At 37.2% G+C, this 15,384-nt stretch overlaps 1 protein-coding gene across 5 annotated transcripts in view; it reads left to right on the top strand.

The window, feature by feature from the left end:
* The window catches only part of LOC124021228 (semaphorin-4F-like), a 49,928-nt gene that overhangs the window by 2,323 nt on the left and 32,221 nt on the right, over positions 1-15,384 (top strand). For all 5 annotated transcript variants that reach the window (XM_046336577.1, XM_046336575.1, XM_046336579.1 and 2 more), the window contains 3 exons: positions 812-871; positions 2,902-3,000; positions 8,492-8,603. In XM_046336577.1, the coding sequence (XP_046192533.1) occupies positions 812-871; positions 2,902-3,000; positions 8,492-8,603 (271 nt within the window). The remainder of the gene's footprint in view (positions 1-811; positions 872-2,901; positions 3,001-8,491; positions 8,604-15,384) is intronic.

Genomic DNA, 15,384 nt, shown 5'->3' on the forward strand with positions numbered 1-15,384 from the left:
AGAGGGACAGGGAGAGGGGGACAGGGAGATAAGAGGGTGGAGGGAGGGACAGGAGATAAGGGGAGGGACAGGGAGATAAGAGGGCGGAGGAGGGACAGGGAGATAAGAGGGCAGGGGGAGGGAGATAAGAGGGCGGAGGGAGGGACAGGGAGATAAGAGGGCGGAGGGAGGGACAGGGAGATAAGAGGGCGGAGGAGGGACAGGGAGATAAGAGGGCGGAGGAGGGACAGGGAGATAAGAGGGCGGAGAGGGGACAGGGAGATAAGAGGGCGGAGGGAGGGACAGGGAGGGGGTGGAGGGAGGGACAGGGAGATAAGAGGGCGGAGGGAGGGACAGGGAGATAAGAGGTGGAGGGAGGGAGGGAAGGAGGGACAGGGGGGTGAGGGGGAGGGACAGGGAGATGGGAGGGAGGGAAGGAGGGACAGGGAGATAAGAGAAGGAGGTACAGAGAGATGGGAGCGACAGAGAGATGGGAGGGGGAGACTTCTTCACTTGACTGTCTGTGTGTGCACGGTTATCTGTGCATATTTCCACTCTTGATCTTAGCTAACTGGCAGTGAAACGAGTGTGTATATATTTTGGTGTGTTCATGATGGGAGTATTCATGAACACAAAACCATAGAAAAACCTACGTCTTACCTGGGACAAACACACTATGCCAGACATTGATTAAACCTAGTCCTGGACAACTTTCTCAATAGAGATTCTCCACTGACACTGCTTTTTAGTCCAGTACTGGGCTCAACCTGTTTAACTGTGGGATGTAACTGTATGTGTTTGTGTGTTCTCTCTTTGACTTCTGTCTCTGCAGATTAAGTGGGAGGCAACAGAAGAGGAGAGGAAGTCCTGTATGGGTAAAGGCAAGAGAGTGGTGAGCAACGTGGGGTGCTCTTGATCTGTGTTTTAAGTGGCACGAAAACTGTGTGTCTGGGTGTGTGTGTGCGTGTCTGTGTGTGTCTGTGTGTGTGTGTGTGTGTCTGTGTGCTGCTCTGTAGTGTATGTACGTGGTTAAAGGTGTCGGTGAGATGCCATGCTTCACACCCATCACCTTTGCCTTTTGTCATACTCACCTATGGCATGATGTATGATACCGTTACCATAACGATTGCTTTACTGACTCTTCAGCTTCCTGTCAACAACACATCACATCCTGTATGTTTGGCTTTCAGATGACTTTTCACTTTGTATCTGGTCATCTTCAAAGACTGATAAACAGAAGCATGACTTACCTTAAATAGTCCGGGAGTTAGAGTTCTTCACTACCATTTATTCAATGGGAGTCATATGAAAACCAACCTTGGCCTGTACACATTGTGTTCCTGCCACCTGAGTTGAGAAACCCTGCATTGTACTTCTGATTATAACCATATTTTATTGATCTGTTTAGAGCCAGGTTCTCCTGATCTAGGATCATGTTATCTACCCCAAATCCTAACCTTAGCCATTATGGTAAGGAATGTAAACTGACCTGAGATCTGTGTCTAGAGGCAACTTTATCCTGCTCTGTTATGGCCCTGTTGTAAGAAGGAGTTGCCAAATGCACTTCAGCCTAGCTTAAACTAAAAGGCAATCAGGGACTTGAAAATCCCCAAAATATTCCTTATCCCAGGGCACTTGAACTGTTTCCGCATATCATATCAAATCAAATCAAAATTATTTATATAGCCCTTCTTACATCAGCTGATATCTCAAAGTGCTGTACAGAAACCCAGCCTAAAACCCCAAACAGCAAGCAATGCAGGTGTAGAAGCACAGTGGCTAGGAAAACTCCCTAGAAAGGCCAAAACCAAGGATGAAACCGAGAGAGGCTATGAGGGGTGGTCAGCCCTCTTCTGGCTGTGCCGGGTGGAGATTATAACAGAACATGGCCAAGATGTTCAAATGTTCATAAATGACCAGCATGGTCAAATAATAATAATCACAGTAGTTGTCGAGGGTGCAGCAAGTCAGCACATCAGGAGTTAATGTCAGTTGGCTTTTCATAGCCGATCATTAAGAGTATCTCTACCACTCCTGCTGTCTCTAGAGAGTTGAAAACAGCAGGTCTGGGACAGGTAGCACGTCCAGTGAACAGGTCAGGGTTCCATAGCCGCAGGCAGAACAGTTGAAACTGGAGCAGCAGCACGGCCAGGTGGACTGGGGACAGCAAGGAGTCATCATGCCAGGTAGTCCTGAGGCATGGTCCGAGGGCTCAGGTCCTCCGAGAGAAAGAAAGAAAGAGAGAATTGGAGAGAGCATACTTAAATTCACACAGGACACCGGATAAGACAGGAGAAGTACTCCAGATATAACAGACTGACCCTAGCCCCCGACACATAAACTACTGCAGCATAAATACTGGAGGCTGAGACAGGAGGGGTCTGGAGACACTGTGGCCCCATCCGATGATACCCCCGGACAGGGCCAAACAGGCAGGATATAACCCCACCCACTTTGCCAAAGCACAGCCCCCACACCACTAGAGGAATATCTTCAACCACCAATTTACCATCCTGAGACAAGGCTGAGTATAGCCCACAAAGATCTCCGCCACGGCACAACCCAAGGGGGGGCGCCAACCCAGACAGGAAGATCACGTCAGTGACTCTACCCACTCAAGTGATGCACCCCTCCTAGGGACGGCATGGAAGAGCACCAGTAAGTCAGTGACTCAGGCTCTGTAATAGGGTTTGAGGCAGAGAATCCCAGTGGAGAGAGGGGAACCAACCAGCCAGAGACAGCAAGGGTGGTTCTTTGCTCCATAGATCGTAAAGAATTAGAGATACAAACAGGCTTCTGTTTTCCCCCTCTGCTAATCTTAAATGGCACCCTAGTCCCCTATTCAGTGCACCACTTTTGACCAGGGCCTATAGGGGAGAATAGGATGCTGTTTGAGACATGTTTCTTTGTCTCCCTCTACAGGATGACTGTTATAACTACATCTGTCTGCTGGAGGTTCTGAAGGATGGAAGGATCTACGTCTGTGGCTCCTACGCCTACAATCCCAAGTGTGCTTTCATAGTCAGTCACGTTGTCTCTCTGTCTCTTCTCATACTCTACACCTATATTATCATTATTATTATTATACTCTACACCTATATTATCATTATTATTATTATACTAGACACCTATATTATCATTATTATTATTATACTCTACACCTATATTTTCATTACTATTATGATACTCTACACCTATATTATTATTATACTCTACACCTATATTATCATTATTATTATTATACTCTACACCTATATTATCATTATTATTATTATACTCTACACCTATATTTTCATTACTATTATGATACTCTACACCTATATTATTATTATACTCTACACCTATATTATCATTATTATTATTATACTCTACACCTATATTATCATTATTATTATTATACTCTACACCTATATTATCATTATTATTATTATACTCTACACCTATATTTTCATTACTATTATGATACTCTACACCTATATTATTATTATACTCTACACCTATATTATCATTATTATTATTATACTCTACACCTATATTATCATTATTATTATTATACTAGACACCTATATTATCATTATTATTATTATACTCTACACCTATATTTTCATTACTATTATGATACTCTACACCTATATTATTATTATACTCTACACCTATATTATCATTATTATTATTATACTCTACACCTATATTATCATTATTATTATTATACTCTACACCTATATTATCATTATTATTATTATACTCTACACCTATATTATCATTATTATTATTATACTCTACACCTATATTATCATTATTATTATTATACTCTACACCTATATTATCATTATTATTATTATACTCTACACCTATATTATCATTATTATTATTATGATACTCTACACCTATATTATCATTATTATTATTATGATACTCTACACCTATATTATTATTATACTCTACACCTATATTATTATTATACTCTACACCTATATTATCATTATTATTATTATACTCTACACCTATATTATCATTATTATTATTATACTCTACACCTATATTATCATTATTATTATTATACTCTACACCTATATTATTATTATTATTATTATTATACTCTACACCTATATTATTTTTGTTATTATTACATTCTATACCTATATTATATATATATATATATATATATATGCCATTTAGCAGACGCTTTTATCCAAAGCGACTTACAGTCATGTGTGCATACATTGTACGTATGGGTGGTCCCGGGAATCGAACCCACTATCCTGGCGTTACAAGCGCCATGCTCTACCAACTGAGCTACAGAAGGACCACATTATAATACTCTACACCTATAATATTATTATACTCTACACCTATAATATTATTATACTCTACACCTATATTATTATGATACTCTACACCTATAATATTATTATACTCTACACCTATAATATTATTATACTCTACACCTATATTATTATGATACTCTACACCTATATTATTATTATACTCTACACCTATATTATTATTATACTCTACACCTATAATATTATTGTTCTCTACACATATAATATTATTATTATACTCTACACCTATAATATTATTATTGTTCTCTACACCTATATTATTATTATACTCTACACATATATTATTATTATACTCTACACCTATATTATTATTATACTCTACACATATAATAATATTATTATACTCTACACATATAATATTATTATTATACTCTACACCTATATTATTATACTCTACACCCATATTATTATTATTATTATACTCTACACGTATAATATTATTATTATTATACTCTACACATATAATATTATTATTATACTCTACACCTATATTATTATACTCTACACCCATATTATTATTATTATTATACTCTACACGTATAATATTATTATTATACTTTACACCTATATTATTATTATACTCTACACCTATATTACTATTATTATTATACTCTACACATATAATATTATTATTATACTCTACACCTATATTATTATTATACTCTACACCCATATTACTATTATTATTATACTCTACACCTATAATATTATTATACTCTACACGTATAATATTATTATTATACTTTACACCTATATTATTATTATACTCTACACATATAATATTATTATTATTATACTCTACACCTATATTATTATTATTATTATACTCTACACCTATATTATTATTATTATTATACTCTACACCTATATTATTTTTATACTCTACACCTATAATATTATTATTATACTCTACACATATATTATTATTATTATTATACTCTACACCTATAATATTATTATTATACTCTACACCTATATTATTTTTATACTCTACACCTATAATATTATTAGAATTATACTCTACACCTATAATAATATTATTAGAATTATACTCTACACCTATAATAATATTATTATTATTATACTCTACACCTATAATAATATTATTATAATTATACTCTACACCTATAATAATATTATTATAATTATACTCTACACCTATAATAATATTATTATAATTATACTCTACACCTATAATAATATTATTATAATTATACTCTACACCTATAATATTATTATTATTATTATACTCTACACCTATATTATTATTATTATTATACTCTACACCTATAATATTATTATTATTATACTCTACACCTATATTATTATTATTATTATACTCTACACCTATATTATTATTATTATACCCTACACCTATATTATCATTATTATTATTATACTCTACACCTATATTATTATTATACTCTACACATATAATATTATTATACTCTACACCTATAATATTATTATTATACTCTACACCTATATTATTATTATACTCTACACCTATAATATTATTATTATACTCTACACCTATATTATTATGATACTCTACACCTATAATATTATTATTATACTCTACACCTATAATATTATTATTATATACTCTACACCTATAATATTATTATTATACTCTACACCTATATTATTATTATTATTATGATACTCTACACCTATAATATTATTATATACTCTACACCTATAATATTATTATGATACTCTACACCTATATTATTATTATACTCTACACCTATATTATTATGATACTCTACACCTATAATATTATTATTATACTCTACACCTATAATATTATTATTATATACTCTACACCTATATTATCATTATTATTATACTCTACACCTATATTATTATTATTATATTATACTCTACACCTATATTATCATATTATTATTATACTCTACACCTATATTATTATTATACTCTACACATATAATATTATTATACTCTACACCTATAATATTATTATTATACTCTACACCTATATTATTATTATACTCTACACCTATAATATTATTATTATACTCTACACCTATATTATTATTATACTCTACACCTATAATATTATTATACTCTACACCTATAATATTATTATTATACTCTACACCTATATTATTATTATTATTATACTCTACACCTATAATTATTATTATACTCTACACCTATAATATTATTATTATACTCTACACCTATAATATTATTATTATACTCTACACCTATAATATTATTATTATACTCTACACCTATATTATTATTATACTCTACACCTATAATATTATTATTATACTCTACACCTATATTATTATTATACTCTACACCTATAATATTATTATTATACTCTACACCTATATTATTATTATACTCTACACCTATAATATTATTATTATACTCTACACCTATATTATTATTATACTCTACACCTATATTATTATTATACTATATAATATTATTATTATACTCTACACCTATATTATTATTATACTCTACACCTATAATATTATTATTTATACTTACACCTATATTATTATTATACTCTACACCTATAATATTATTATTATACTCTACACCTATATTATTATTATACTCTACACCTATAATATTATTATTATACTCTACACCTATATTATTATTATACTCTACACCTATAATATTATTATTATACTCTACACCTATATTATTATTATACTCTACACCTATAATATTATTATACTCTACACCTATAATATTATTATTATACTCTACACCTATAATATTATTATTATACTCTACACCTATAATATTATTATTATACTCTACACCTATATTATTATTATACTCTACACCTATAATATTATTATTATACTCTACACCTATATTATTATTATACTCTACACCTATAATATTATTATTATACTCTACACCTATATTATTATTATACTCTACACCTATAATATTATTATTATACTCTACACCTATATTATTATTATACTCTACACATATAATATTATTATTATACTCTACACCTATAATATTATTATTATACTCTACACCTATATTATTATTATACTCTACACCTATAATATTATTATTATACTCTACACCTATATTATTATTATACTCTACACCTATAATATTATTATTATACTCTACACCTATATTATTATTATACTCTACACCTATATTATTATGATACTCTACACCTATAATATTATTATTATACTCTACACCTATAATATTATTATTATTATACTCTACACCTATATTATCATTATTATTATACTCTACACCTATATTATCATTATTATTATTATACTCTACACCTATATTATCATTATTATTATTATACTCTACACCTATATTATTATTATACTCTACACATATAATATTATTATACTCTACACCTATAATATTATTATTATACTCTACACCTATATTATTATTATACTCTACACCTATAATATTATTATTATACTCTACACCTATATTATTATTATACTCTACACCTATAATATTATTATTATACTCTACACCTATAATATTATTATTATGATACTCTACACCTATAATATTATTATTATACTCTACACCTATATTATTATTATTATTATACTCTACACCTATAATATTATTATACTCTACACCTATAATATTATTATGATACTCTACACCTATATTATTATTATACTCTACACCTATATTATTATTATACTCTACACCTATAATATTATTATTATACTCTACACCTATAATATTATTATTATTATGATACTCTACACCTATAATATTATTATTATTATGATACTCTACACCTATAATATTATTATTATACTCTACACCTATAATATTATTATTATTATGATACACCTGCTAGATGCTCTTTAACTGTTGTGGTGAAACACATGTTATTCATTCAGTTCATGTATTTAGTTGACAGGCTTACACACATGATGTTCACGTCACAGGAGGCGGGACCTTAAATGGGGAGACGAGGCTCGTGGTAATGGCTGGAGCGGAATCAGTGGAACCATATCAAATACATCAAACATATGGTTTCCATGTGTTTGATGCCGTTCCATTGTCTCCGTTCCAACCATTATTATGACCCGTCCTCCCCTCAGCAGCCTCCACTGGTCCACATACACTACTGAATATAGACTGTGTGTGTTCAGGACCCAGTGACGTTTGTCCTAGTGGAGGAAGGTGGTGACAAAGTGAAGATGGAGAATGGGAAGGGGAAATGTCCTTATGATCCCAGACAACCTCACACGGCTGTTACTGCAGGTTAGACACACACACTGCTGTTACTGTAGGTTAGACACACACACTGCTGTTACTGTAGGTTAGACACACACACTGCTTTTACTGTAGGTTAGACACACACTCTGCTGTTACTGTAGGTTAGACACACACTGCTGTTACTGTAGGTTAGACACACACTCTGCTGTTACTGTAGGTTAGACACACACTGCTTTTACTGTAGGTTAGACACACACTCTGCTGTTACTGTAGGTTAGACACACACTCTGCTGTTACTGTAGGTTAGACACACACTCTGCTGTTACTGTAGGTTAGACACACACACTGCTGTTACTGTAGGTTAGACACACACTGCTGTTACTGTAGGTTAGACACACACACTGCTGTTACTGTAGGTTAGACACACACACTGCTGTTACTGTAGGTTAGACACACACTCTGCTGTTACTGTAGGTTAGACACACACTCTGCTGTTACTGTAGGTTAGACACACACTCTGCTGTTACTGTAGGTTAGACACACACTGCTGTTACTGTAGGTTAGACACACACTCTGCTGTTACTGTAGGTTAGACACACACTGCTGTTACTGTAGGTTAGACACACACTCTGCTGTTACTGTAGGTTAGACACACACTGCTGTTACTGTAGGTTAGACACACACTCTGCTGTTACTGCAGGTTAGACACACACTGCTGTTACTGTAGGTTAGACACACACTGCTGTTACTGTAGGTTAGACACACACACTGCTGTTACTGTAGGTTAGACACACACACTGCTGTTACTGCAGGTTAGACACACACTCTGCTGTTACTGTAGGTTAGACACACACTCTGATGTTACTGTAGGTTAGACACACTCTGCTGTTACTGTAGGTTAGACACACACACTGCTGTTACTGTAGGTTAGACACACACTCTGCTGTTACTGCAGGTTAGACACACACTCTGCTGTTACTGTAGGTTAGACACACACTCTGCTGTTACTGTAGGTTAGACACACACTCTGCTGTTACTGTAGGTTAGACACACACTGCTGTTACTGTAGGTTAGACACACACACTGCTGTTACTGTAGGTTAGACACACACTCTGCTGTTACTGTAGGTTAGACACACACTGCTGTTACTGTAGGTTAGACACACACTCTGCTGTTACTGTAGGTTAGACACACACTGCTGTTACTGCAGGTTAGACACACACACTGCTGTTACTGTAGGTTAGACACACACACTGCTGTTACTGTAGGTTAGACACACTCTGCTGTTACTGTAGGTTAGACACACACTCTTCTGTTACTGCAGGTTAGACACACACTCTTCTGTTACTGCAGGTTAGACACACACACTGCTGTTACTGTAGGTTAGACACACACACTGCTGTTACTGCAGGTTAGACACACACTCTTCTGTTACTGCAGGTTAGACACACACACTGCTGTTACTGTAGGTTAGACACACACACTGCTGTTACTGTAGGTTAGACACACACTCTTCTGTTACTGTAGGTTAGACACACACTCTTCTGTTACTGCAGGTTAGACACACACTCTTCTGTTACTGTAGGTTAGACACACACTCTTCTGTTACTGCAGGTTAGACACACACTCTTCTGTTACTGTAGGTTAGACACACACACTGCTGTTACTGTAGGTTAGACACACACTCTTCTGTTACTGTAGGTTAGACACACACTCTTCTGTTACTGTAGGTTAGACACACACTCTTCTGTTACTGCAGGTTAGACACACTCTTTCTGTTACTGTAGGTTAGACACACACTCTTCTGTTACTGTAGGTTAGACACACACACTGCTGTTACTGTAGGTTAGACACACACTCTTCTGTTACTGTAGGTTAGACACACACACTGCTGTTACTGTAGGTTAGACACACACTCTTCTGTTACTGCAGGTTAGACACACACTCTTCTGTTACTGTAGGTTAGACACACACTCTTCTGTTACTGTAGGTTAGACACACTGCTGTTACTGTAGGTTAGACACACACTCTTCTGTTACTGTAGGTTAGACACACACTCTTCTGTTACTGTAGGTTAGACACACACTCTTCTGTTACTGCAGGTTAGACACACACTCTTCTGTTACTGTAGGTTAGACACACACTGCTGTTACTGTAGGTTAGACACACACTCTTCTGTTACTGCAGGTTAGACACACACTCTTCTGTTACTGTAGGTTAGACACACACTGCTGTTACTGTAGGTTAGACACACACTCTTCTGTTACTGCAGGTTAGACACACACTCTTCTGTTACTGTAGGTTAGACACACTCTGCTGTTACTGTAGGTTAGACACACACACTGCTGTTACTGTAGGTTAGACACACACACTGCTGTTACTGTAGGTTAGACACACACACTGCTGTTACTGCAGGTTAGACACACTCTGCTGTTACTGCAGGTTAGACACACACTGCTGTTACTGTAGGTTAGACACACACACTGCTGTTACTGTAGGTTAGACACACACTGCTGTTACTGTAGGTTAGACACACACACTGCTGTTACTGTAGGTTAGACACACTCTGCTGTTACTGCAGGTTAGACACACACTGTTGTTACTGTAGGTTAGACACACTCTGCTGTTACTGTAGGTTAGACACACACTGTTGTTACTGTAGGTTAGACACACTCTGCTGTTACTGTAGGTTAGACACACACTGTTGTTACTGTAGGTTAGACACACACTGCTGTTACTGTAGGTTAGACACACACTGCTGTTACTGTAGGTTAGACACACACACTGCTGTTACTGTAGGTTAGACACACACTGCTGTTACTGTAGGTTAGACACACACTGCTGTTACTGTAGGTTAGACACACACACTGCTGTTACTGTAGGTTAGACACACACACTGCTGTTACTGCAGGTTAGACACACACACTGCTGTTACTGCAGGTTAGACACACTGCTGTTACTGCAGGTTAGACACACTCTGCTGTTACTGTAGGTTAGACACACACACTGCTGTTACTGTAGGTTAGACACACACACTGCTGTTACTGCAGGTTAGACACACACACTGCTGTTACTGCAGGTTAGACACACTCTGCTGTTACTGTAGGTTAGACACACACACTGCTGTTACTGCAGGTTAGACACACACACTGCTGTTACTGCAGGTTAGACACACACTCTGCTGTTACTGCAGGTTAGACACACACACTGCTGTTACTGTAGGTTAGACACACACACTGCTGTTACTGCAGGTTAGACACACACACTGCTGTTACTGTAGGTTAGACACACACACTGCTGTTACTGTAGGTTAGACACACACTCTGCTGTTACTGCAGGTTAGACACACACTGCTGTTACTGTAGGTTAGACACACACTGCTGTTACTGTAGGTTAGACACACACACTGCTGTTACTGTAGGTTAGACACACACTGCTGTTACTGTAGGTTAGACACACACTCTGCTGTTACTGTAGGTTAGACACACACACTGCTGTTACTGTAGGTTAGACACACACTGCTGTTACTGTAGGTTAGACACACACACTGCTGTTAATGTAGGTTAGACACACACACTGCTGTTACTGTAGGTTAGACACACACTCTGCTGTTACTGTAGGTTAGACACACACACTGCTGTTACTGTAGGTTAGACACACACACTGCTGTTACTGTAGGTTAGACACACACTCTGCTGTTACTGTAGGTTAGACACACACACTGCTGTTACTGCAGGTTAGACACACACTCTCTGCTGTTACCGTAGGTTAGACACACACACTGCTGTTACTGTAGGTTAGACACACACTGCTGTTACTGTTTAGACACACACACTGCTGTTACCGTAGGTTAGACACACACTGCTGTTACTGTAGGTTAGACACACACACTGCTGTTACTGTAGGTTAGACACACACTGCTGTTACTGTAGGTTAGACACACACACTGCTGTTACTGTAGGTTAGACACACACTGCTGTTACTGTAGGTTAGACACACACACTGCTGTTACTGTAGGTTAGACACACACTGCTGTTACTGTAGGTTAGACACACACTGCTGTTACTGTAGGTTAGACACACACTGCTGTTACTGTAGGTTAGACACACACTCTGCTGTTACTGTAGGTTAGACACACACACACTGCTGTTACTGTAGGTTAGACACACACACTGCTGTTACTGTAGGTTAGACACACACACTGCTGTTACTGTAGGTTAGACACACACTCTGCTGTTACTGTAGGTTAGACACACACTCTGCTGTTACTGCAGGTTAGACACACACTCTGCTGTTACTGTAGGTTAGACACACACTCTGCTGTTACTGTAGGTTAGACACACACTCTGCTGTTACTGTAGGTTAGACACACACTGCTGTTACTGTAGGTTAGACACACACACTGCTGTTACTGTAGGTTAGACACACACTCTGCTGTTACTGTAGGTTAGACACACACTGCTGTTACTGTAGGTTAGACACACACTCTGCTGTTACTGTAGGTTAGACACACACTGCTGTTACTGCAGGTTAGACACACACACTGCTGTTACTGTAGGTTAGACACACACACTGCTGTTACTGTAGGTTAGACACACTCTGCTGTTACTGTAGGTTAGACACACACTCTTCTGTTACTGCAGGTTAGACACACACTCTTCTGTTACTGCAGGTTAGACACACACACTGCTGTTACTGTAGGTTAGACACACACACTGCTGTTACTGCAGGTTAGACACACACTCTTCTGTTACTGCAGGTTAGACACACACACTGCTGTTACTGTAGGTTAGACACACACACTGCTGTTACTGTAGGTTAGACACACACTCTTCTGTTACTGTAGGTTAGACACACACTCTTCTGTTACTGCAGGTTAGACACACACTCTTCTGTTACTGTAGGTTAGACACACACTCTTCTGTTACTGCAGGTTAGACACACACTCTTCTGTTACTGTAGGTTAGACACACACACTGCTGTTACTGTAGGTTAGACACACACTCTTCTGTTACTGTAGGTTAGACACACACTCTTCTGTTACTGTAGGTTAGACACACACTCTTCTGTTACTGCAGGTTAGACACACACTCTTCTGTTACTGTAGGTTAGACACACACTCTTCTGTTACTGTAGGTTAGACACACACACTGCTGTTACTGTAGGTTAGACACACACTCTTCTGTTACTGTAGGTTAGACACACACACTGCTGTTACTGTAGGTTAGACACACACTCTTCTGTTACTGCAGGTTAGACACACACTCTTCTGTTACTGTAGGTTAGACACACACTCTTCTGTTACTGTAGGTTAGACACACACACTGCTGTTACTGTAGGTTAGACACACACTCTTCTGTTACTGTAGGTTAGACACACACTCTTCTGTTACTGTAGGTTAGACACACACTCTTCTGTTACTGCAGGTTAGACACACACTCTTCTGTTACTGTAGGTTAGACACACACTGCTGTTACTGTAGGTTAGACACACACTCTTCTGTTACTGCAGGTTAGACACACACTCTTCTGTTACTGTAGGTTAGACACACACTGCTGTTACTGTAGGTTAGACACACACTCTTCTGTTACTGCAGGTTAGACACACACTCTTCTGTTACTGTAGGTTAGACACACTCTGCTGTTACTGTAGGTTAGACACACACACTGCTGTTACTGTAGGTTAGACACACACACTGCTGTTACTGTAGGTTAGACACACACACTGCTGTTACTGCAGGTTAGACACACTCTGCTGTTACTGCAGGTTAGACACACACTGCTGTTACTGTAGGTTAGACACACACACTGCTGTTACTGTAGGTTAGACACACACTGCTGTTACTGTAGGTTAGACACACACTGCTGTTACTGTAGGTTAGACACACACTGCTGTTACTGTAGGTTAGACACACTCTGCTGTTACTGTAGGTTAGACACACACACTGCTGTTACTGTAGGTTAGACACACACTCTGCTGTTACTGTAGGTTAGACACACACACTGCTGTTACTGTAGGTTAGACACACACACTGCTGTTACTGTAGGTTAGACACACACACTGCTGTTACTGCAGGTTAGACACACACACTGCTGTTACTGTAGGTTAGACACACACTCTGCTGTTACTGTAGGTTAGACACACACTGCTGTTACTGTAGGTTAGACACACACACTGCTGTTACTGTAGGTTAGACACACACTGCTGTTACTGTAGGTTAGACACACACTGCTGTTACTGTAGGTTAGACACACACTCTGCTGTTACTGTAGGTTAGACACAGACACTGCTGTTACTGTAGGTTAGACACACACTCTGCTGTTACTGTAGGTTAGACACACACACTGCTGTTACTGTAGGTTAGACACACACACTGCTGTTACTGTAGGTTAGACACACACTGCTGTTACTGTAGGTTAGACACACACACTGCTGTTACTGCAGGTTAGACACACACACTGCTGTTACTGTAGGTTAGACACACACACTGCTGTTACTGTAGGTTAGACACAGACACTGCTGTTACTGTAGGTTAGACACACACACTGCTGTTACTGTAGGTTAGACACACACACTGCTGTTACTGTAGGTTAGACACACACACTGCTGTTACTGTAGGTTAGACACACACTGCTGTTACTGTAGGTTAGACACACACTGCTGTTACTGTAGGTTAGACACACACTGCTGTTACTGTAGGTTAGACACACACTGCTGTTACTGTAGGTTAGACACACACACTGCTGTTACTGTAGGTTAGACACACACTGCTGTTACTGTAGGTTAGACACACACTGCTGTTACTGTAGGTTAGACACACACTGCT

This window comes from Oncorhynchus gorbuscha, unplaced genomic scaffold, assembly GCF_021184085.1.
Source record: "Oncorhynchus gorbuscha isolate QuinsamMale2020 ecotype Even-year unplaced genomic scaffold, OgorEven_v1.0 Un_scaffold_1093, whole genome shotgun sequence".
NCBI classification, from domain to species: domain Eukaryota; kingdom Metazoa; phylum Chordata; class Actinopteri; order Salmoniformes; family Salmonidae; genus Oncorhynchus; species Oncorhynchus gorbuscha.